The sequence below is a fragment of the Haliotis rufescens genome, unplaced genomic scaffold, assembly GCF_023055435.1.
Source record: "Haliotis rufescens isolate VD_foot unplaced genomic scaffold, xgHalRufe1.0.p SCAF_3, whole genome shotgun sequence".
NCBI lineage: Eukaryota > Metazoa > Mollusca > Gastropoda > Lepetellida > Haliotidae > Haliotis > Haliotis rufescens.
The window spans coordinates 40,113,017-40,137,062 of NW_025964001.1; the positions used below are offsets into that span (position 1 = coordinate 40,113,017).

Sequence of the window (24,046 nt, forward strand, 5' to 3'; positions counted from 1 at the left end):
ATCTGAATAAGGGAAAAGTGCCAAGCCTTACCGTTGTCTTCTGAATAACGTTATTATGCCAAGCCTTGCTGTGACCATCTGAGAAAGGTTATAATTAGACTTGCTGTGGTCACCTGAATAAGGTTATAGTGACTAGACTTGTGGTCATCAATGAAACATACCAACACACCATGCAGTCTCCTTCTCACAGAGCATCCAGTCTCCTTCTCACAGACCATCCAGTCTCCTTCTCACACACCTTCCGGTCTCCTTCTCACACACCATCTGGCCTCCTTCTTACACACCATCCAGTCTCCTTCTTACACACCATCCAGTCTCCTTCTCACAGACCATCCAGTCTCCTTCTCACAGACCCACTCAACTCTTTCTCACACACCATCCAGTCTCCTTCTCACAGACCATCATGTCGCCTTCTCACAGACCATCCAGTCTCCTTCTAACAGACCCACTCAACTCTTTCTCACACACCATCCAGTCTCCTTCTCACAGACCATCCAGTCTCCTTCTCAGAGACCATCCAGTCTCCTTCTCACAAACCCACTCAACTCTTTCACACAGACCATCCAGTCTCCTTCTCACAGACCATCCAGTCTCCTTCTCACAGAGCATCCAGCTCCTTCTCACAGACCACCCAGTCTCCTTCTCACAGACCCACTCAACTCTTTCTCACACACCATCCAGTCTCCTTCTCAGAGACCATCCAGTCTCCTTCTCACAAACCCACTCAACTCTTTCACACAGACCATCCAGTCTCCTTCTCACAGACCATCCAGTCTCCTTCTCACAGAGCATCCAGCTCCTTCTCACACACCATCCAGTCTCCTTCTCACACACCATCCAGTCTCCTAACAGACCATCCAGTCTCCTTCTCACAGACCCACTCAACTCTTTCTCACACACCATCCAGTCTCCTTCTCACAGACCATCCAGTCGCCTTCTCACAGACCATCCAGTCTCCTTCTAACAGACCATCCAGTCTCCTTCTCACAAACCCACTCAACTCTTTCTCACAGACCATCCAGTCTCCTTCTCACACACCATCCAGTCTCCTTCTCACAGATCATCCAGTCTCCTTCTCACAGACCATCCAGTCTCCCTCTCACAGACCCACTCAACTCTTTCTCACAGACCATCCAGTCTCCTTCTCACACACCATCCAGTCTCCTTCTCACAGACCATCATGTCGCCTTCTCACAGACCATCCAGTCTCCTTCTCACAGACCCACTCAACTCTTTCTCACACACCATCCAGTCTCCTCACAGACCATCCAGTCTCCTTCTCAGAGACCATCCAGTCTCCTTCTCACAAACCCACTCAACTCTTTCACACAGACCATCCAGTCTCCTTCTCACAGACCATCCAGTCTCCTTCTCACAGAGCATCCAGCTCCTTCTCACAGACCACCCAGTCTCCTTCTCACAGACCCACTCAACTCTTTCTCACACACCATCCAGTCTCCTTCTCAGAGACCATCCAGTCTCCTTCTCACAAACCCACTCAACTCTTTCACACAGACCATCCAGTCTCCTTCTCACAGACCATCCAGTCTCCTTCTCACAGAGCATCCAGCTCCTTCTCACAGACCATCCAGTCTCCTTCTCACAGACCTACTCAACTCTTTCTCACAGACCATCCAGTCTCCTTCTCACAGACCATCCAGTCGCCTTCTCACAGACCATCCAGTCTCCTTCTTACAGACCCACTCAACTCTTTCTCACACACCATCCAGTCTCCTTCTCACAGACCATCCAGTCTCCTTCTCACAGACCATCCAGTCTCCTTCTCACACACCATACATTTCCCTTCTCACAGACCCACCCATCTCCTTCTCACAGGCCACCAATGATTGTCCCTTACTTCTTTTTATAATGGCTAAAACAATGTGCAACCTTAGACCTAGCCATCGCAGAAATAGAAGAAGTGTTAGGAGCTGACCCTGTGAATGTATTGGTTAACTAGCGCAGGCTGTCTCTACATGTGCTCCCACTCTCTATGAAGGAAGTGCAGTGTAAGGAGACACACTTACATGAAGATACACACTGAAACCCAGGTCTCTATCTGACCCTGCGGTGGCTGTAATCGTTGCTGTCACAGTGGAGCTGTCAGCATCACTGACGATGCACATTCCAGCTGATAACCTCCTCATCAGTTCAATTATTTCCGATAATTAGATCAGGTCACAGTTTATATGCTTCAGGATTAACATTTACATATTCATTCAACAAACTGGGACAAGTGATGACAAGTGACAACCACTAGACCAAAGTATTCCATTATATGAAATAAATTAAATCAGTGTATTGAATAAATGCAACAGAAAATCTTGATGAAGCAGGTCAATTTATGTACTACTCAAAAGAGGTGAGGTGAGGTGAAATGGGGTTTAACGTCGCGTCCAAGATTACTGCACTTATATAGCAACGTGCATGTACGTGTGTGTGTTTGTACTAGTCCGGACTGATGCCGATTTATAGTGCTGGCTCACTGAGATACCATGCCGCAGTTTAACATGAATACCCCACTCAGACACAGTATACTGACTCCGAGCCGACCAGTCCTTGTTTTAGCCCCTTAATGCTGAGCGCCAGACAGGGTAACAACAAGTACCATCTTCTAACGTCTTTTGGTATGACGCGGTCAGGGATCGAACCCCGGACCTTTAGCTCTCCGGGCGGACGCTCTACCACTAGACCACGGAGGCGGTCCTACTCAAAAGAAGTTAATGAACACCCGATTCTTTCATATTACTATAGTTAATCTGTCATGGCATGACATGATTTGTATAATCCTTTATAAATAAAAAATCCCAATCATTTATACAGCTGACCTTTTATTTTACAACAACGAAAAGAACAGCAGCATGTGATGTTTAACTATTGCTTTTAACCATCATGTACTCTACCACCACACCTATTTAGTAATGACATGATTATCTCCCTTTGCTCATAGGTCTTAGAACTCTTGTCCACTTGAACAGTCAGTTTTTGTGTTTGATTTTAATCAACTTAGAATTGCGTACATTTGTTAAGACAGTAATGGTGCATCATCACCATCATTATTATCATCATCATCATCGTCAGACCACCTCTGTGGTCTAGTGATAGACCATCTGCTAGACGGAGTGAAGAGGTCAGGGGTCAAAGATATTAAAGATGGTATTTGTTGTTACCCTGCCTGGCGCCCGGCATTAAGAGGATAAAAAAAGAACTGGTCGGCTCGGAGATGGCATACTGTGTCATCATCTTTATCATCATCATCATCATCATCATCATCATCATTGTCATCATTATCTTTATCATCATCATCATCATCATCATCATCATCGTTGTCATCATCATCATCATCATTATCGTCATCTCCTGCATCTTTTAATCAGCGCCCAGATCCCACACATGTGGCATCTTTATGAGCCTGCACCCCCTACAACAGGGATCACAGTGATTACCTTGTGAGTTCAAGAGACACAAGTGAGAACCAGCTTCCCAGTGACTCATATATCCTGACAACAATACTGTATTCATCTTGTGTTCTAGTAGACCCGTGCTGAGCCTGGGATGTTGACACGCTCATGTCACACCTTGTATTACACCACCGACAGCAGGGGACATTAAATCAACCCCTGTACAGTACCAGAGAATGTACCGGTAATAGTTTTGTATCTTCTGCACATCATGTCGGATGTGGGAATCTTTGAGGAAGGAAGATCAACAAAACTGTCACCTTTTTCAATCCAATTAGGACAGAGGGATCGGTCATTTATTATGATTTATGCGTGCAAGGAGAAAATGAATTATGCGGAGAGTCATAAAAAAACAAAATATTCAGATCTTAACTGTTACAGTATTTATTTTATTTTATACAGGAAAATAGTTTAGGATCACAAGAAAGGCCATTGACAAAATATAAATACAAATAAGCGAGGTTCACCAATGCAAAATGAAATGTACATGGAGGGAGGGTCATATCTTTTTAGTGTTCACAGGCCCCATTACCAACTCCTCTGTAATTAATGAATGGTCCCTTATCAGGTTTTAAAAAAAAGTGATGAAATACAATTTTTATCTGACAATATAAATCAATTTTAAAAGTGAAAAAAAGTCTTTATGCCAGAATGACTTTCTTGAAATTAGGACTTTTACAATATAGATGATTATTTGTAAAGTACAAAATATGATTTTTTTATCAAAATATAATGGGAAGTTCATGGAAATGTATTTTTTGCCAGGTCACTTTGATGAGATAAACATAATACAACATAACAATAATATACTCTCCTAAAAAAGCAGGGAATCATGTAATATAACTGTTATGATCAGTTGTGAGAAGAAAGATCAGCTTTGAAAAATAACTGCCGGAGAGAGAACAGTTTTGGAACCAAAGCTTAACACCTCAACACACCATGACATTGCACATGGACCAAGCAATTCCTTTGTGTGTAGGGGGAGTCATTCTTGATTTAGAAACTTCAGTGAAAGGTCGTCAAATATCTCGGAGCCATTAGTATTACTGATACTATTGTGGAGGGAGAGATGAAGGTAGGTAGGTAGGGTGGTAGGTAGGGAGAGGGGAGCACATTCAACATGTATTGAATGTGAGATCATTCACAGGTACCCAACTCTCCCATGTTACTCATGTACCGTAAATGACATGTAAAAATGGACATTACAAAAACAAGTAATAAGAGTAAATAGTTATACACATAGATGGTGCTCAAGGTAGTTGAGGTCAGGTAGCTAGGACAGTTCACCAGGTGAGAAAATCGCATTTCCAATTACTCATCTGTGGAGAATCATTCAACAGACTTTATCGATAATTACAGGGTACTACTGATATTCTAAATGTTCCTTCCTGCTTCAGCTGTTTTCTCAGCTCTGACTTCACCCAGTGTGGGGTCCAATGTCAGCCGTCTCCAGGCAGGTGACAGAGACAGGGGGCTTATACATAGGACCATGACAGGGGACAGAGACAGGAGACAGAGACAGGGAACAGAGACAGGGGACAGGGACAGGGGACAGAGACAGGGGACAGGGGACAGAGTCAGAGACAGGGGACAGAGGCAGGGGACAGAGACAGGGGACAGAGGCAGGGGACAGAGACAGAAGCAGGGGACAGAGACAGGGGACAGAGGCAGGGGACAGAGACAGAAACAGGGGACAGAGACAGAGGCAGGGGACAGAGACAGGGGACAGAGACAGAAACAGGGGACAGAGGCAGGGGACAGAGGCAGGGGACAGAGACAGAAGCAGGGGACAGACAGGGGACAGAGACAGAAACAGGGGACAGAGGCAGGGACAAGGGACAGAGACAGAGGCAGGGGACAGAGACAGGGGACAGAGACAGGGGACAGAGACAGGGGACAGAGACAGAAACAGGGGACAGAGGCAGAAGCAGGGGACAGAGACAGGGGACAGAGACAGGGGACAGGGACAGGGGACAGAGACAGGGGACAGGGGACAGAGACAGGGGACAGAGGCAGGGGACAGGGGACAGAGACAGAGACAGGGGACAGAAACAGGGGACAGAGGCAGGGGACAGAGACAGGGGACAGAGGCAGGGGACAGAGACAGAAGCAGGGGACAGAGACAGGGGACAGACAGGGGACAGAGACAAAACAGGGGACAGAGGCAGGGACAGGGGACAGAGACAGGGGACAGACAGGGGACAGAGACAGAAACAGGGGACAGAGGCAGAAGCAGGGGACAGAGACAGGGGACAGAGACAGAAACAGGGGACAGAGACAGGGGACAGAGACAGGGGACAGACAGGGGACAGAGACAGAAACAGGGGACAGAGGCAGAAGCAGGGGACAGAGACAGGGGACAGAGACAGGGGACAGGGACAGGGGACAGAGACAGGGGACAGGGGACAGAGACAGAGACAGGGGACAGAGGCAGGGGACAGAGACAGGGGACAGAGACAGGGGACAGAGGCAGAAACAGGGGACAGAGGCAGGGGACAGAGACAGGGGACGGGGACAGGGGACAGAGACAGGGGACAGAGACAGAGACAGGGGACAGAGGCAGGGGACAGAGGCAGGGGACAGAGGCAGGGGACAGAGACAGGGGACAGAGACAGAAACAGGGGACAGAGGCAGGGGACAGAGACAGGGGACAGAGACAGGGGACAGAGACAGAAACAGGGGACAGAGGCAGGGGACAGAGACAGGGGACAGAGGCAGGGGACAGAGACTGAAACAGGGGACAGAGACAGGGGACAGAGGCAGGGACAGGGGACAGAGACAGAAACAGGGGACAGGGACAGAGACAGAAACAGGGGACAGAGGCAGAAACAGGGGACAGAGGCAGAAACAGGGGACAGAGGCAGGGGACAGAGACAGAAGCAGGGGACAGAGACAGGGGACAGAGACAGGGGACAGAGGCAGGGGACAGAGGCAGGGGACAGAGACAGGGGACAGAGACAGAAACAGGGGACAGAGGCAGGGGACAGAGGCAGGGGACAGAGGCAGGGACAGGGGACAGAGACAGAGACAGGGGACAGAGACAGGGGACGGGACAGAGACAGAAACAGGGGACAGAGGCAGGGGACAGAGGCAGAAACAGGGGACAGAGGCAGGGGACAGAGGCAGGGGACAGAGGCAGGGAACAGGGGACAGAGGCAGGGGACAGAGGCAGGGGACAGAGACAGAAACAGGGGAGAGAGGCAGGGGACAGAGGCAGGGGACAGAGGCAGGGGACAGAGACAGGGGACAGACAGGGGACAGAGGCAGGGACAGGGGACAGAGACAGAAACAGGGGACAGAGGCAGGGGATAGAGGCAGGGGACAGAGACAGGGGACAGAGACAGGGGACAGAGGCAGGGGACAGAGACAGGGGACAGAAACAGGGGACAGAGCCAGGGACAGGGGACAGAGGCAGGGGACAGAGACAGGGGACAGAGGCAGGGGACAGAGACAGAAACAGGGGACAGAGGCAGGGGACAGAGACAGAAACAGGGGACAGAAAAGGACAGAGGCAGGGGACAGAGACAGGGGACAGAGACAGGGGACAGAGACAGGGGACAGAGGCAGGGGACAGAGACAGGGGACAGAGACAGGGGACACAGACAGGCGACACAGACAGGGGACACAGACAGGGGACAGAGGCAGGGGACAGAGACAGGGGACAGAGAGGACAGAGACTGGGGTCAGATGCAGGGGACAGAGGCAGGGGACAGAGACAGAAACAGGGGACAGAAACAGGGGACAGAGGCAGGGGACAGAGGCAGGGGACAGAGACAGAGACAGAGAGGACAGAGGCAGGGTACAGAGACAGAGACAGAGAGGACAGAGACTGGGGTCAGATGCACATGGGACAAGGACAGAAACTTCAAAGAGATCTGTGGGCAGAACAGCAGAAGGGGACACAGGACTATATCACTGTGATAATGTGGCTGCTTGCTGAGGCTATAATTTTGAGGGCTCCACTTCACACCTGACACACATGACACAATACGATACTTGTGTCTTCCATTTATAGTGCAATCTGCCTCATTATTGCTGAAGATCCCCTGTCAGGGTTACAATAAGAAATGGTCAATTGTCTCACCCGAGTCAGGAAATGGCTACCCATGAGTTGTTTTGATGGGATGTAGTTAGTGCACTCTAATCCCTTAAGTAGGCCTCCCTGTCACTCTTATTTTGCATCATGTGGTTTGAAGGGTAATTGAGGAAACTTATGTATTGTATGTCAGTTAATTAAAAGATCAAAGCATTGTGGGTGGAAAATGTTAAATGTGTTCTGCATCCACTGGATAAACGGGTAAAATGTAACAAAAATGACTATATTGTCAGGTTTAATTTTGAGTTTTACTGGATTAACAGGTGAAAAAAACAATAAATATTAAAACTAATTTTTTTCTTCTTGTATTAGCTTAACTATACAAGGAATAAAACACAGCATTTAATATTTTGGTCCTTTGCAAACTTTAGGGTCATAAAATATACTGCTCCAGCACAACAAGAAAAAACAATGTATAACGTGATGTGTCAGGATAGGGTAAGGCTGAGTTTGAGCAGGCTTGGGGTGGAATGTAAATGTAATTGTAAATTCACAGTACAGAGTTACCTACCTTAGTTGTACCAGAATCCTAGGATTGTGGATTAAAATAATCTCAGATCTGCCCTGATTATGAGTATTTGTTTATAATCAGAGAGGTAATCATCTAAGAGCTGCATCACTTCAACTTGGGCATTATTCCCACATTGTTTGTTTGTGTGTTTGTTTGTTTGGTAGGCATTTCTTAGAAGTTCATGGATGACAACTAAGTACTGTTTGATTGGCATTCTAGAAGTTTGTGAGTAAGTGAGAAAATGTACAACTTTGTGGATAACAACTTCTGGTTTATTGCATATAGTGATGTTTCAATGTAGATTCTAATCAAGCAATAGACTATTTTAATTAGGATCTAAACAGCTTGTCACAACTGTTTATCCCTTTTAATCCTTATCCTTACTGTGCATCTGGCTTCATTACCTGTGTGCCATTTGTTATCCTTACTGTATATCTGGCTTCATTACCTGTGTGCTTCATTACCTGTGTGCTTCATTACCTGTGTGGTATTTGTTATCCTTACTGTATATCTGGCTTCATTACCTGTGTGCTTCATTACTTGTGTGCTTCATTACCTGTGTGCTTCATTACCTGTGTGCTTCATTACCTGTGTGCTTCATTACCTGTGTGCTTCATTACCTGTGTGCTATTTGTTATCCTTACTGTAAATCTGGCTTCATTACCTGTGTGCTTCATTACCTGTGTGCTTCATTACCTGTGTGCTTTTTGTTAAACTTACTGTAATTCTGGCTTCATTACCTGTGTGCTTCATTACCTGTGTGCTTCATTACCTGTGTGCTTCATTACCTGTGTGCCATATTTTTTATTCTTACTGGGTACTGTACATTTGGCTTCATCATATTATCTGTATGTCAGCCCGTGAAGATCCAGGGTAGAATAGGTCTTCAGCACCCCATGCTTGCTGTAAAAGGCGACTACGCTTGTCGTAAAAGGCGACTAACGGGATCAGGTGGTCAGGGTCGCTGACTTGGTTGATGCATGTCATCGGTCCCAACTGCGTGAATCGATGCTCATGTTGTCAATCACTGGATTGTCTGGTCCAGACTCGATTATTTACAGACCGCCGTCATATAGCTGGAATATTGCTGAGTGCGGCGTTAAACAACAAACCAAACCAAACCAAAATCTGTATGTCAATCTGCTGCTTACCACAACATGTCATACTGTTAACCCTTTACCTTCCATATATATTCTGTACCATTAGTCAGACTTGCTTGATACAGTATAATAAAGAAATTGTTTAACACCATACTCAGCAATATTCCAGCTATATGACGGTCTGTAATAATTGAATCTGGACCAGACAATCCAGTGACCGATACTGCGGGCGACGGTCCATGCCAACGAGCACGATGACACACAATCAATCAAGTCACCGAGCATGAACACCCAATCCATTAAGGTGACTCTTACAACCAGCATAGGTTGCTGGGGAGCAATTCTAATCCCTAATCCTCACAGGTCTCCAACATTAAGCTGGCACCATGATATATCTAAAACACTGTACAACAGGGGACAGAGGCAGGGACAGAGACAGAAACAGGGGACAGAGGCAGGGGACAGATACCATGATGTATCTAAAACACTGTACAACAGCCGGTCATAAACACAACTTACTCACTTACTCACTGTATCAGTAATCAATAAACATGACAATACACGGGAAGCGATTCCGCTAAAATGTATGGCATGTTATATTATTCTTATATTCCATACCAAATATCAACTATTGCTGTCACTAAATAATATATGTCCTGTATAAATATTACTCCCATGTAATAATTTATAAATGAAAAAATCGATTAGTTTGTCTTTTATGTAGGAACTTCTCTCTTTATTTCATGTTATATCACGTCTTCAAATTCAAATTTATGAAAAAAAACGTGTGGAGGTTAGTCATTTCCTGTGCCCTGGATTTGGGTTGTCATTCATAATCAGACAGTTTCAGCTGGCACCCGGCACCCCAGTGGAGTCACTCGGAAACTTGTACAACTTACAACTATCATGTCAGTAACATTGTTTGGTAGTCATTTATAGGTGAAATTTCAGAGCTGCTTTTTCAGCACATATATTTTTTTTTTAAATACCCAAATAAGACGCACATTATCTTGTTCTGTGAAGAGGGGCACTCCCAACACAGATTTCAGCTAAGAATGCATTACATGTATCAGAGACCATATACCGATATATGGTCACTGCATGTATCATTAAACAAGAATAGACTACTTAAAGAGCCAAACTTAACATACAAGGAATACTTCAGAGTGCAAAGAGAGATATCACAATATATTTTTTATATTTCATATGAATAAAAAACTTGCATTACATTATCACTACTCTTGACAGTGTATTGAAGGAGGTGTCCATGTGAGGAGCTTTGGGAAATACATAGGCACATGAAATACGACTTCCCATCTGGCTTAGCAGTAGATCATTTCCAGTCTGATTTTGTACCTTTAACAGATGAAACACATCTCACGAGGCAAGGGAGTTGACTGACTATTAAAGCCCAGTTTCCACCCTTGCCAAACTTGGCTTGTATTTTGGAGTTATGTTTTGGCTGGACTAATGAGTCTATGCATATTCGAATCAAAATCGTGTAATGAAATCGCCGTCGGGTTGGTAAACTGGCCTATAGATTCTGTTAATTGCAGGATTTGCAAGGCATGTGTACGGCCAACTTGGCGTCAGGATATATTTTCTCAGGGAATTTGTTCAATGTACAATTTTTATCTGTAAAATAAACGACAAATATATACAGAACTTTCTTATTGTTCCTTATAAATGGATTTATGTGTGATGTCTGATGCAATGTTCAATTTAAATCCCATGTAAGTTCTAGTTAAGTCCCATGTAAGTTCAATGTTTGTTCTATGTAATTCCTATGGCATTTCTATTTAAGTACTTGATAATTCAGTGTATGTTCACTGTAAGCCATGTAAGCTCTGATGAAGTACAGTGTTTGTTCTATATCAGAATAGGTCTTCAGCAACCCATGCTTGCCGTAAGAGGCGACTAACGGGATCGGGTGGTCAGACACGCTGACTTGTTTGATGCATGTCATTGTATCCAACTGCATAGATTGATGACCATGATGTCAATCACTGGATTGTCTGGTGCAGACTCGATTATTTACAGACCGCCGTCATACAGCTGGAATATTGCTGAGTACGGCGTTAAACAACAAACAAACAAACAAACAGAGAGAGAATTAAATGTTGTGTTCCTTTTAATAAAGAAGTTGACATCCATAAATTCTCTCTCCCATGTGTATCACTTCTAAATGCCATTCAAAGACTTGTCAGTTCTGTTTAAGTACTTTTTAATTCTGGTTCAGTTCTGTATTATATCTATATATGACATGAATAATTACGCTATTTCATTTCTACAAACATACACTGATACAGACATCTGCAGTGGAGTCTGGGGATGAGGTCAAGATGAAAAGGGTTGTACCTGTGCTTGCAGTCTGTCTGCACATGCAGTGGTTCTCTATCGGCCTGTGTCTACCTATATTCTCAATAAGACACAGGTAATTTATACCACCTTGGCAGAGATGACTCACCTGTATATCTAAGTAGGTAAAACACTGATGCTGTGATCAGATCAGGTAATATTTACCTTTGCCAGGTACGACTGATTCATGCCGCCTATGAGAAGGGTTTTAAGTGATCGTCTTAATCATTTTCTGTACAACTGATCTTATGATATTTAAAGGGATTTTTTATGTTGTGATTTATAGAAATAATGAATATGGATAGCTTTGATAAAAGTGTTTGTGTGTTTTGTTGGTGTGTCATTGTCACTGCTGAGTTATGGTGGCCAGACACCAAGTCTTCCTCAGAAGTGTTTAACAAGGGAAGTTTTTATTAGTATTTACTGTGGAATAGTAAGGTGAATCATGACATGACATCAATAGGTGTCTGGGGGTGGTGTTGGGTGAGGGGGGTTGGGGGAGGGGTATGTGGGTGTGGGTGGAGGAAGGGGTATGTAGGGTGGGTTGGGTGAGGGGTTTGTGGGTTGGGGAGGGGGTATGTAGGGTGGGTTGGGTGAGGGGTTTGTGGGTTGGGGAGGGGTATGTGGGATGGGTTGGGGTGGGGGAGGGGTACGGGGGGGTTGGGGGAGGGGTTTGTATGTTGGGGGAGGGGTGTGTGGGGTGGGTTGGGTTGGGGGAGGGGTATGTGGGGTGGGTTGGGTGAGGAGTTTGTATGTAGGGGGAGGGGTATGTAGGGTGGGTTGGAGGAGGGTGATAAGGCTGTGGGTTTTGGCAGGGGTATGTAGGGTCGGTCAGGTTGAAGGAGGGGTGTGTGGGGTGGAGGAGGGGTATGTGGTTTGGTGAGGGGGTATGTTGGTTGGGGAGGGGGTATGTGGAGTGGGTTTAGGGAGGAGGTATGCGGGTTGAGGTGGAGGAGGGTTATGTGGGTTTGGGGAGGGTTCTGTGATTTGGAGAGGGGATATTTGGGGTGAGTTGGGGAGGGATGTGGGTTGGGGAAGGAGGTATGTGGGGTGAGGTGGGGGAGCGTTATGTGGGTTGGGGAAGGGGGTATTTGGGGTGAGGTGGGGGAGGATTATGTGGGTCGGGGAAGGGGGTATGTGGGGGGAGGTGGGGGAGGATTATGTGGGTTGGGGAAGGAGGTATGTGGGGTGGATTGGGGGAGGATTATGTGGGTTGGGGAAGGTAGTATTTGGGGTGAGGTGGGGGAGGATTATGTGGGTTCGGGGAGGATTCTGTGAACTGGGGGAGTGGATATGTTGGATGAGTTGGGGAGGGGGATTGGGGAGAGGGTATGTGGTGGGGTGGTTTGGGGTAGGGGGTATGTCGGATGAGTTTTTGTAAATAGTTCAGTTGTAGAAGATAAAGGTTTAAAGTGTAATACTTATTGTGAATAGTATTGCAACTTTAAATGTAACCATATTTGTCAAATGAGAAATAAAAACATATGCAATTTGATCATAAAGGATAATATACTCATATGTTCATGTCATGTATAAATGTCACCACATTTCACATTAAAATATATTGTCTGGGTTAAATATGATTTATATCGACTATTATCTCCTTATTGAGCCAATAAATACATGTACTTTATATTACGGGTTACCATTCAGAAACAGTAACCAGAAACAGATTGGTCCTAGGACTGTATCATAATTTGCTGTAATTGAAAAAATAGGTCTGTGTCATTTGCTCAAGCAACCCTGAAACCCCCAACCAGAAATAAGATTTGTGTAGTTAAATATGAGATTGGTCTTAGGACTGCATTCCAATTTGCTGTATTTGAAAAAATATGTCTGTGTCATTTGCTCAAGCAACACCCCAACCCCCAACCCTGAACCCCCAACCCCACCCCCACCCCCACCCCCACAACCCCCACCCCCATCCCCTATCCCCTAACCCCCATACTTATCATAATCACTCCTGTCAACATTGATATCTTTTCTTATTAATTAATCCCAACTTGAAATTGGAAAGTATGATACTTTCAGTTGACTAAAGAGGGACATTGCTATTCACATGATACACTGCCCTGGCCTTGGGAAATGTTAAATCAGACTTTAACACATTTCTGAAGCCATTGGGAAAATTAAGTTGCAACTTCCTATGGCATTTGTGGGTGTTGCAGTCAGCTCTAACAATAGACGGATGCATGGACATGTAGATGTGTGAATATTTCCACGACGTTGTCACTGTCGTGAATTTATTGGGGTTTTCCTCCTTTGTCCCCACACAATGGTTTACAGGAAATGTAGTCATCTCCGGCAGGGTCAGGACAGTTTGTTGGGTGGTTCCATGAGATCTTATCTCAGGTGACAACTCATATCAAGTGCTCTTGAGGAGACCCTGTGATGAGGATGTGAGTGGTATTTGCATCAGGATGCAACTTTGACTTGATGTGTGTAAAACAGTTACATATGAGTTCTAAAAACTGATAGGATTAAAATTAATTTATGTGAGAGCAATGCCATGTGTCATTGTCACTGTTGTAGCTTCCTTGCCATAGTGAAATAAAGTTGATTGTCATGATATTTCAACTCTCAAATCTGTTTAAAACAGACTGATCTGTTGTTGAGATCCTGTCTCGTTTAAGTTTCAGGTTTTAAGTTAAATGTTTCTCATCCTATGGAGGCAGTGGTGTTTCCTAGCCTAGTGGTTAAAGTGTCTACTTGTCACTCTCTCTGTATTCTAATACAAGGGAGTTTGGGAGAATAAAACTGTTTTACATGTACTCTGTGACACATGAATAATCTCTCTCTCTCACTCTCTCTCTCTCTCTGCTTCAAGACTTCAAGACATACAATTCACTGCTTCAAGACATACAATTTAATACTTCAATACATACAAATTGATTCATCAAGACATACAATTTATTACTTCAATACATACAACTTAATTCATTGAGACATAAAATTCAATGCTTAATTCAAGACATACAATTTAATACTTCAATACATACAAATTAATTCATCAAGACATACAATTCAATGCTTAATTCAAGACATACGGTTTAATACTTCAATACATACAACTTAATTCATCAAGACGTACAATTCAATGCTTAATTCAAGACATACAGTTTAATACTTCAATACATACAACTTAATTCATCGAGACATACAATTCAATGCTTCAAGACATACAATTTCTTTTTCTGTAAAGAGAAGCCTAACAACACATCCACTCACACTTCCTAGAACACTTGATAGCATCACTATTTGTTAGTGATTCATGAACACATTCGTATGATATAGTCAGAATTGTATAATGGACTCTGCTTTTAGCAGAGATTTTTTATGATTATGGAAATCTTTGATGAAAATCCAGCATGTCCATTGAACCTTTTTGTGTGTATAAAACTTGATGACAAATTATTTTTTTCCGGAATATTCTGGACCAATTAATTTTCAAACACATCTCAGGCCCTTCCCTGAATATCCAATAGTCAGTCACTGAAGCATTTTTATTATCCTACATGTATTTGTGAAAGGAAAACTGGCTCATACCAGGAAAAGGTTGTACTTGTTTGATAAACCTTTCAATAAAAAGTATTGACACAAGAAAATAGGTCGGTCATGTACTCCTAAGTACTTTGTTTTTGTGTGTTTAACAGTTTAAGCTTGAATTATTTTATTTGCATGATAATCAAATAAGATTTGACTGCACCAAAGTTTAATCATACTTTCCTGACAGGAACACAAGTGAGATCAGGACGTATGATAAACATGTGTTTGTCTACCGTTCAGTATTACATTTGACTTAAAGGTAACTGTTTTATTTTTGTGATTTATCTAATCCACAACTAATCAGTATCACTGCATCAGAGTATGGGTCAGTTATAGAGAAAAGGGAATACAACAATTATACTTCCTCTCGTGGGTTTCACCAAAGTGGAAAACATCTGACACCCACATCACTTTGGCTTGTCCCCAACAGTAAGCGGACTAGACCCTGACCTGACACAAATATATCAAATACAGCCCATGCAAGTCTATAATGTTTGGCAAGTCTAGATTCCTGCAGTATCTGAAAATGAAGAGTCTGGGCTCCTTTTTATTTAATTTTTATTAAGAAAATTTAACAACTGTTTTTTTTTTCTGTACGATATGTTCATTTCAGAGACTAGATGTTAGTCTATAAGACATGCCGTGATAAAACTGGAATACTGTTAAAAGTGGTGTTAAACCCAACTCACTCACTGTTGAGTGGCATCAGTACATTGCTTCAAACTACTGAACTATTGATGTCACAGACAGATTCATGTAATGTTATTAGAAAGTATGTTGGCTATTGGCTATGTGTACATTTGGCCAACAAACTTACAGTTTTCTGCATTTTCTTTCAAAAAATATTTTAATTATAATACAGAATAACATACTTAGAATCATAAGCTACCTGCCTGTCATTAAATCTTGTTGGAAGATCCTAAATATACTGCTCAAAAGAAGTTGAAAAACACCCGTCATGACAGATTAACTATAGTAATATGTAAGAATGGGATGATCCTTAACCTCTTTTGAGTAGTATATATTCCTTCAGAACATATAATCTATATTCTTAGTTATTCAGTACTTGTTTGATCCAGTTACCAAGTGGTTTGCAGATTATGTCCCCATTCAAAACAAAGGCACAGATAGCTGAAGCTGCAGATGAATTTTTTTCAAAGGGCAGAACCATTAATCTTTTTTTTAAATTTGGATTCTTTTGAGTTTAAATCATCTGGAATAAAGAAGATATTGTCAACAATAAAGATACAAGTCTTTGAATGTCATTTAAGTGATACACATAAGGAAGAGAACTTATGAGTGAGTGAGTGAATATGGTTTTACGCCACTTTAAGCAATATTTCAGCAATAACACAGCAGGGGACACCAGAAATGGGCTTCACACATTGTACCCATGTCGGGAATCGAACCTGGGTCTTCGGCGTGACGAGCGAACGCTTTAACCACTAGGCTACCCAACTGCCCCGAGAATTTATGGGTGTCAACTTTTTTATTATAAGGAACACAACGTTTTGGAGCATAAACTCCAAAACATTGTATATCTCATTATAATAGGTTGATATCCATAAATTGATTCTCTCTCCGTTTGTTTGTGTGTTGTTTAACACCACACTCAGCAATATTGCAGCTATTATGAGGAAAACAATGGTTCGGAGACTGTACTTACTCCTTCATCAGGTTACTTAATGCTATGAAGCAGAGAACATACATGTACCTGCAAGAACAACAAAAGTAATAAGATAACAAAGATGGAAACTTAATAAGGGAAGCCAAAGGTTAACTGAGCTAATCACCTATCAGTTGTGTTCCTCACAATAAAGAAGTTGACATGCATAAATTCTCTTCAGTTAAGATAGTTGATCAGAAATACAGTTATGATACTGTGAAAAACAGTGTGAAACAGGATTTCTTCTTTTTTAGGGGCAGTTGGGTAGCCTAGTGGTTAAAGCGTTTGATTCCCGACATGGGTACAATGTGTACCCATTTCCAGTGTCCCCCGTCGTGATATTGCTGAAATATTGCTAAAAGCGGCATAAAATCAAATTCACTCACTCTTCTTTTTTACAGCAATCTATTCTTTTATGTCACTGAAGCATGGCAACGTCAAGGATTTCAACAACTACCTAAGTTCAAGGTTTTCCTGACAATTTCTGTATCACCTTGCCGATGGCTGTTTGTGTTGATCCAGCCACTAAAACCTCTGATTTGATTGTACGTCTTAATTACACTGGTTTAATAATGATCGGCTTGACCGAGCTAGAGTTCACATATTGTGTTTCCACCTATTGAGTTGTATGACAAGTTTGCACCTATTGTGCTCCTGTGATTGTGTGGTCAGACTAAGTGAAAGTCTACCTGACAGTTGGAGAAATGTGAATGGGGTGGTTCGGGTTGAGGATAAAGGGATTTAGGTGATTAGTAGATAATTCGCTATCAGATATTGATAGGTAAATCAATAGATATTATCTTTTATGAGAATACTGATACATAAATATGTAGTGATTTTGATTACTGAGTGATAGGCTTATACTGGTGTGTTGTGTGATATAGAAAGGTGTAGCTTTTAGCCCTAACTTGTCTGTAGTCTTCAAATCTGGCTTTTGTAATTTTGGTAAAAGGTATTTTCTTTTTATATTTCTGTTTGTGAATAGTGTAGAAATGTCTTATGTAACTTTAAACAGGATTCACTCACTCACTCCTCATTTGTAGCAAACTTGAAACATTGAGTACTGGTTCCGAATTTTAGCCCTCAAAAGCTACTAGTCAATGAGGGCTACCATCATTGGACTTCACTTGTCCTGAGAACAATTTAGTTGTCTCGGTCTAGGAGATTAGCATGAATTACAAAGGCTGCTCACAAAAGGGATTTCGAAGACTGGTCAATAAGCACTCTACTGGTCACCAACTCACTAAACCGGCCACTCACTCAACCAGTCAACCATTTATTGAACCGGTCAACCACTCACTCCATCGGTCAACCACTCATTCAACCAGTCAACCTCTCAATCAACGGACCAACCATTCACTCAATCGGTTAACCACTCATTCAACCAGTCAACCACTCACTCAACTGGCCAACCACTCACTCACTCAGTCAACCATTTACTGAATCGGTCAATGACTCACTCAATCAGTCAACCATTTACTGAACCGGTCAACCACTCACTCAACTGGCCAACCACTCACTCAATCAGTCAACCATTTACTGAACTGGTCAACCACTCACTCAACTGGCCAACCACTCACTCAATCAGTCAACCATTTACTGAACCGGTCAACCACTCACTCAACTGGCCAACCACTCACTCAATCAGGCAACTGGCCAACCACTCACTCAATCAGTCAACCATTTACTGAACCGGTCAACCACTCACTCAATCAGTCAACCATTTACTGAACCGGTCAACCACTCACTCAACTGGCCAACCACTCACTCAATCAGTCAACCATTTACTGAACCGGTCAACCACTCACTCAATCAGTCAATCAGTCAACCACTCACTCAACTGGCCAACCACTCACTCAATCAGTCAACCATTTACTGAACTGGTCAACCACTCACTCAATTGGTCAACCACTCATTCAACTAGTTGACAAGCACTTAACAAGTCAACTACTCACTCACCTCTACCTTATGAAACCCCAAACACTAACAGCATTAGACAAGGAAGTATAACTGTAAAATCCAAAATTATTTTCCAATATACCAAAGCCTTTTTACTATCATGTTTAATGCACAGATTGAGAGAGGAGCACTTAAACCATTTAGAAAGTACTTCCTTAATACTTCTATGGTTTCTCTTGGTTAGACACAATGACTCACTGCGGACAAAAAGCTCAACAGCTAGCGTGGGTTTGTGTCACCAACTGTCGTGACGATCACAAAACATCACAGTGACACAGGTTCATATTGTAGTTAGACAGTTTAACTGTATGGAACCCTTGAAGAGCTGTGGTAGAATAGCTGTAACAGGCAACTATGCTTGTCGTAAGAGGCCACTAACGGGATGGGTGGTCAGGCTCGCTGACTTGGTTGATGCATGTCAATATCCCAATTGCTAGAATCGATGCTCATTGTGTCAATCACTGGACTGTCTGGTCCAGACTCATTTATTTACAGACCGCCATCATATAGCTGAAATATTGCTGAGTGCAGTGTTAAACAACAAACAAACAAGCAAACTTTAACTGTATGGCTACAACATTGTCTGTCAGTGACTGCTATGTTGCAACACCAGTGTATTAACTACAGGACTTTAAGCATGGCAGCATAGGAGGACCAGAGCTTCCTACTCCTGTTGTAACACCTAAAAAGCCTATAGAGTTAAGCCTTGTTAGTCCAGAGCCCTTGAACTTCACCACAGATGATTGCTATTCAGAACATCAACATGCAGGAATTTGTGAGTTTGGAAATTCATAAATATGGATGATGATCCCGAAAATGTGTTGTCCAGAACAAGAGGCACCCTGTGTTGGCCTGAGATTACTAATCCACCCTGATCAGTTTGTATCTACCCTGATACATTCATTGATTTCTTATTAAATGTAGGGAAAAGGGTGGTCGGGTAGCCCATTGGTTAAAGCGTTCGCTCGTCACGCCAAAGACCATACACAATCCCAGGCCATCAGGTCATGATGCCACACACAATCCCATGCCATCAGGTCACAATGCCACATACAATCCCACGGCATCAGGTCATGATGACACACACAATCACACGGCATCAGGTCACAATGCCACACACAATCCCATGCCACCAGGTCATATTAACGACATGATCCTCACTTGTTGGCTGTTTGATGAGCAACAGGGGTGTTAGTGTTCAAGCAATGATAGTGTACAAGGGGTGTTAGTGTTCAAGCAATATTAGTGTACAAGGGGTGTTAGTGTTCAAGCAATGTTAGTGAACAAGGGGTGTTAGTGTTCAAGGAATGTTAGTGCTCAAGGGATGTTAGTGTACAAGGGGTGTTAGTGTTCAAGCAATGTTAGTGTATAAGGGGTGTTAGTGTTCAAGCAATGTTAGTGTACAAGCAATGTTAGTGTACAAGGGGTGTTAGTGTACAAGGGGTGTTAGTGTTCAAGCAATATTAGTGTACAAGGGGTGTTAGTGTACAAGCAATTTTAGTGTACAAGGGGTGTTAGTGTTCAAGCAATGTTAGTGTTCAAGGGATGTTAGTGTACAAGCAATGTTAGTGTATAAGGGGTGTTAGTGTTCAAGCAATGCTAGTGAACAAGGGGTGTTAGTGTTCAAGCAATGTTAGTGCTAAAGGGATGTTAGTGTACAAGGGGTGTTAGTGTACAAGGGGTGTTAGTGTTCAAGCAATGTTAGTGTTCAAGCAATGTTAGTGTACAAGGGGTGTTAGTGTTCAAGCAATGTTAGTGTACAAGCAATGTTAGTGTTCAAGCAATGTTAGTGTACAAGGGGTGTTAGTGTACAAGGGATGTTAGTGTACAAGGGGTGTAAGTGTTCAAGCAATATTAGTGTACAAGGGGTGTTAGTGTTCAAGCAATATTAGTGTACAAGGGTTTTAGTGTTCAAGCAATGTTAGTGCTCAAGGGATGTAAGTGTACAAGGGCTGTTAGTGTACAAGGGCTGTTAGTGTTCAAGCAATATTAGTGTTCAAGCAATGTTAGTGTACAAGGGTTTTAGTGTTCAAGCAATGTTAGTGCTCAAGGGATGTTAGTGTACAAGGGCTGTTAGTGTACAAGGGCTGTTAGTGTTCAAGCAATGTTAGTGTTCAAGCAATGTTAGTGTACAAGGGGTGTTAGTGTTCAAGCAATGTTAGTGTACAAGGGGTGTTAGTGTTCAAGCAATATTAGTGTATAAGGGGTGTTAGTGTACAAGCAATGTTAGTGTACAAGGGGTGTTAGTGTACAAGGGGTGTTAGTGTTCAAGCAATATTAGTGTACAAGGGGTGTTAGTGTTCAAGCAATGTTAGTGTACAAGGGGTGTTAGTCTTCAAGGTATGTCAGTGTTAGGCTTCCTTAATGAACAGTGGCGATAGTTCGACCCACAATGCCTCTGTTCTTGGTGGAAAGCAGAATATGGTGTAATCATTCAAGTCATATTTTAATATTTTTTATTACTCTTATGCCTGAATTACGAATTTCAGGTGTGTATTACCAAGAAAAACCATATCAGGTTTTCAAAGTCACAAGGCTTGATTCCTGTGTGTGGCGTATTCTCATTGTTTACAACACAAAACATAATATTTAGGGAGCCGTACACCTGCTTTCCTTTTCATGCAAGTGCAAACAGGGAATAAGAAGGTTTTGTAAGATCTAGTCATGTTTAGGTGATTGCTTCAGATTTAAAGATATGTTGTGTCTGGCAAAACAACTGCTTCACACACATAATGTGCAATCTTAAACGTAGTTGTCACTGATATGGCGCTCTTCATATCACTGTACCTGGTACCTACCTTCGCCCTCACCCACACCCTCACCCTTACCCTGGCCCACACCCACACCCACACCCTCAACCACAACCACACCCACACCCACACCCACACCAACGGACCACCTCGTCAGTCTAGTGGTAGAGCGTCTGCCCGTAGAGCAGAAGGTTGTGGGTTCGAACCCCGGACCCGTCTTACCAAGAAATGTTAATATATTGTACTTGTTGTTACCCTGCCTTCTAAAAGCGGCATACAACCATACTCACTCACTATATACTGCAACAAACTGAGTATCAAACTCCTAATGCTGTTTAACCACAATAAATGTTTTTTAGTTGTGATAATTTCATATGCTAAACAGGTTATTATTTTCAACAAATATAATTTTATAACCTTACACATAATTACCAAAACTTTATGGCAACAAATAAGCTCTCTGGTCACTGCCAGCAAAAGGAATAAATACCCATGATCTCTATAGGTCACATTAATATTTTTGAAAATGTCAACTATAAATATCTCATTCTTGATATTCAGTTGATGCAATATTAGGACACAGCCATGAAATATATATTAAAGTTTGTTAATTTTCATTTTGGTCATTAACAAAAATATGAGATATTCTCAATCATGTCCATATTCTTTATTTCGTAAGTATATCCTAAGGAATTTTGTTTGTTAATCTTCTAAAAGTATTATTCAGTCATTTAAAAAAAATATAGAAATAAAGATTCGTCTTGCATGTCCATATCCTTTTTGTGTAAATAAATCAGAAGGAAAACAATTACTTTGGTGCAGCCTCAGCAAAGTATGAGGTCTTCCCAAGTATTCATTGTTTCGTTGAGAGCAAGGGGCCCCCTCAGTGCTAAAATGTTTGGATTGTTTTGTGATCAAATGGTTTACATCCAAATACCATATACTTGTGTTATTGTGATATGAGTTCGTATTGAGCTGTAACAAGGTGGGCGTATTTGACTGGTGGACTAACGAGGTTTACACATGTGATAGAATAAACCCAGGATATTGGCACATGAAAGCCTGCACAATGGATGAGACTTGGTTTGTGAATCAGCTCCATGCGGGGGGCTCCTGAGTCTATACACTCGTAGCCACCAGATATGAAATCTATAAACTGCCAACACGTAAGCTACCCCCAAGGTGTGTAGTCACTACAAGTAGGCTTAAATGTCTGACAGTGGAGTGGTAAAGTGATCGAGATAAGGATTTTTGAAGGGTCATTCATTCATTCATTCATTCATTCATTCATTCATTCATTCACTCACTCACTCACTCACTCACTCACTCACTCACTCACTCACTCACTCACTCACTCACTCACTCACTCACTCAATCACTTACTCACTCACTCACTCACTCACTCACTCACTCTGCAATGTACACCTTCAAAGTAGACCTGGAATGTACACCTGCAAAATACACCTGCAATGTACAACTACAATGTACAACTACAATATACAATGTAGTCCCAGTCATCATCTCATGTCATCAGTCCCCGTCATCAGCTTGCATCAGTTCTTCATATGTGACCATACGGGTGCCTTTGTATTTTAAGATTGTTAGTTCCCTGTCACAGCCTGTATGTCTGTATCTCTATGTCTGTACATTTGTGTCTGTATATCTGGGTCCGTATGTCCATCGGTCATATGACAACCTGGACTCACTTATGGCAGTCATTTCCTGTGATTTTCCAAGACCAGTACTGACTATAATACAAGACTATAAATCATGGCCATTGACTGTTCAATTCCAGAGTACTGACAGCAGAAGGGTTATAGCTACTCACAGAGAGTGTCACCTTTTCCTAACACACAATCTCATTAACATGAAGGGGTCGTCAACCCCCAGACCTCCCAACACTTTTCAAACCATCACAAAAAGCAACCATTTAAGTCCAGAATTATGCTGAACGGCCCCCTAATATGTTTGCCTGGCTGGTTTTACTGCCCTATCCCCACCCAATCACATCAATGACTGGGCGATAAAACTGTCGTAATCTCTTCAACTGTCACCATCAATGACCGACCAACATGATTAGCATTTGCATACCTCAATAGCACCATACGTATCAAACCATAGGATTTGTTCTCCCTTACTGTCACTTATTAGTGAGTGAGTGAGTGAGTTGGGTTTAACGCTGCTTTTAACATTATTCAAGTTATATCACGGCATGTCAGCTTAATCAGGGAGGAAAGCCCGAAGTGATACAGGTCTCAGATGTTTACCACTTCGGTGAAACCCATGAGCATGGGTATGGTGCTGAGAAACCTAGAAACATAATTTGGGCGAATCGGGATTCAAACCCACAATCACAGGTTTCTGGCATGCCCAAGGGACACAACTCTGCGAATTGCGGCGCCTTAGATGCCAACCGTGCCCCCCTATCAATTATTAAAGATGTAACATGAAATGGTTGACATATGCTATGATACAGAACTCATTTAAGATTTCATATTTTTATTATTCTGCAACATTGTTACTGGTCCCGTTTTGTATTTTGTGATTCTCATTATATTTTTAGTGCAGACTAATAATGCAAATATAATTCTTTCATTCC

At 42.6% G+C, this 24,046-nt stretch overlaps 2 protein-coding genes across 2 annotated transcripts in view; one reads left to right on the top strand and one right to left on the bottom strand.

The window, feature by feature from the left end:
* The window catches only part of LOC124122722 (dual specificity protein phosphatase 18-like), a 156,014-nt gene that overhangs the window by 42,159 nt on the left and 89,809 nt on the right, over positions 1 to 24,046 (bottom strand). The gene's annotated exons all lie outside the window — the stretch shown is intronic.
* LOC125384381 (eukaryotic translation initiation factor 3 subunit A-like) lies at positions 4,951 to 7,401 on the top strand. The gene is made up of 2 exons (XM_048403418.1): positions 4,951 to 5,794; positions 5,909 to 7,401. The coding sequence occupies exons 1-2, from the start codon at positions 4,951 to 4,953 to the stop codon at positions 7,399 to 7,401; spliced, it is 2,337 nt and encodes a 778-aa protein (XP_048259375.1).

What these genes read in the sequence shown, in the direction of transcription:
- LOC125384381 (XM_048403418.1), top strand. Translation starts at nt 4,951, where the DNA reads ATGACAGGGGACAGAGACAGGAGACAGAGACAGGGAACAGAGACAGGG. An exon ending in GACAGAAACAGGGGACAGAG is followed by an intron (nt 5,795 to 5,908) that starts GCAGAAGCAGGG and finishes GGACAGAGACAG; the next exon opens with GGGACAGAGACAGGGGACAG.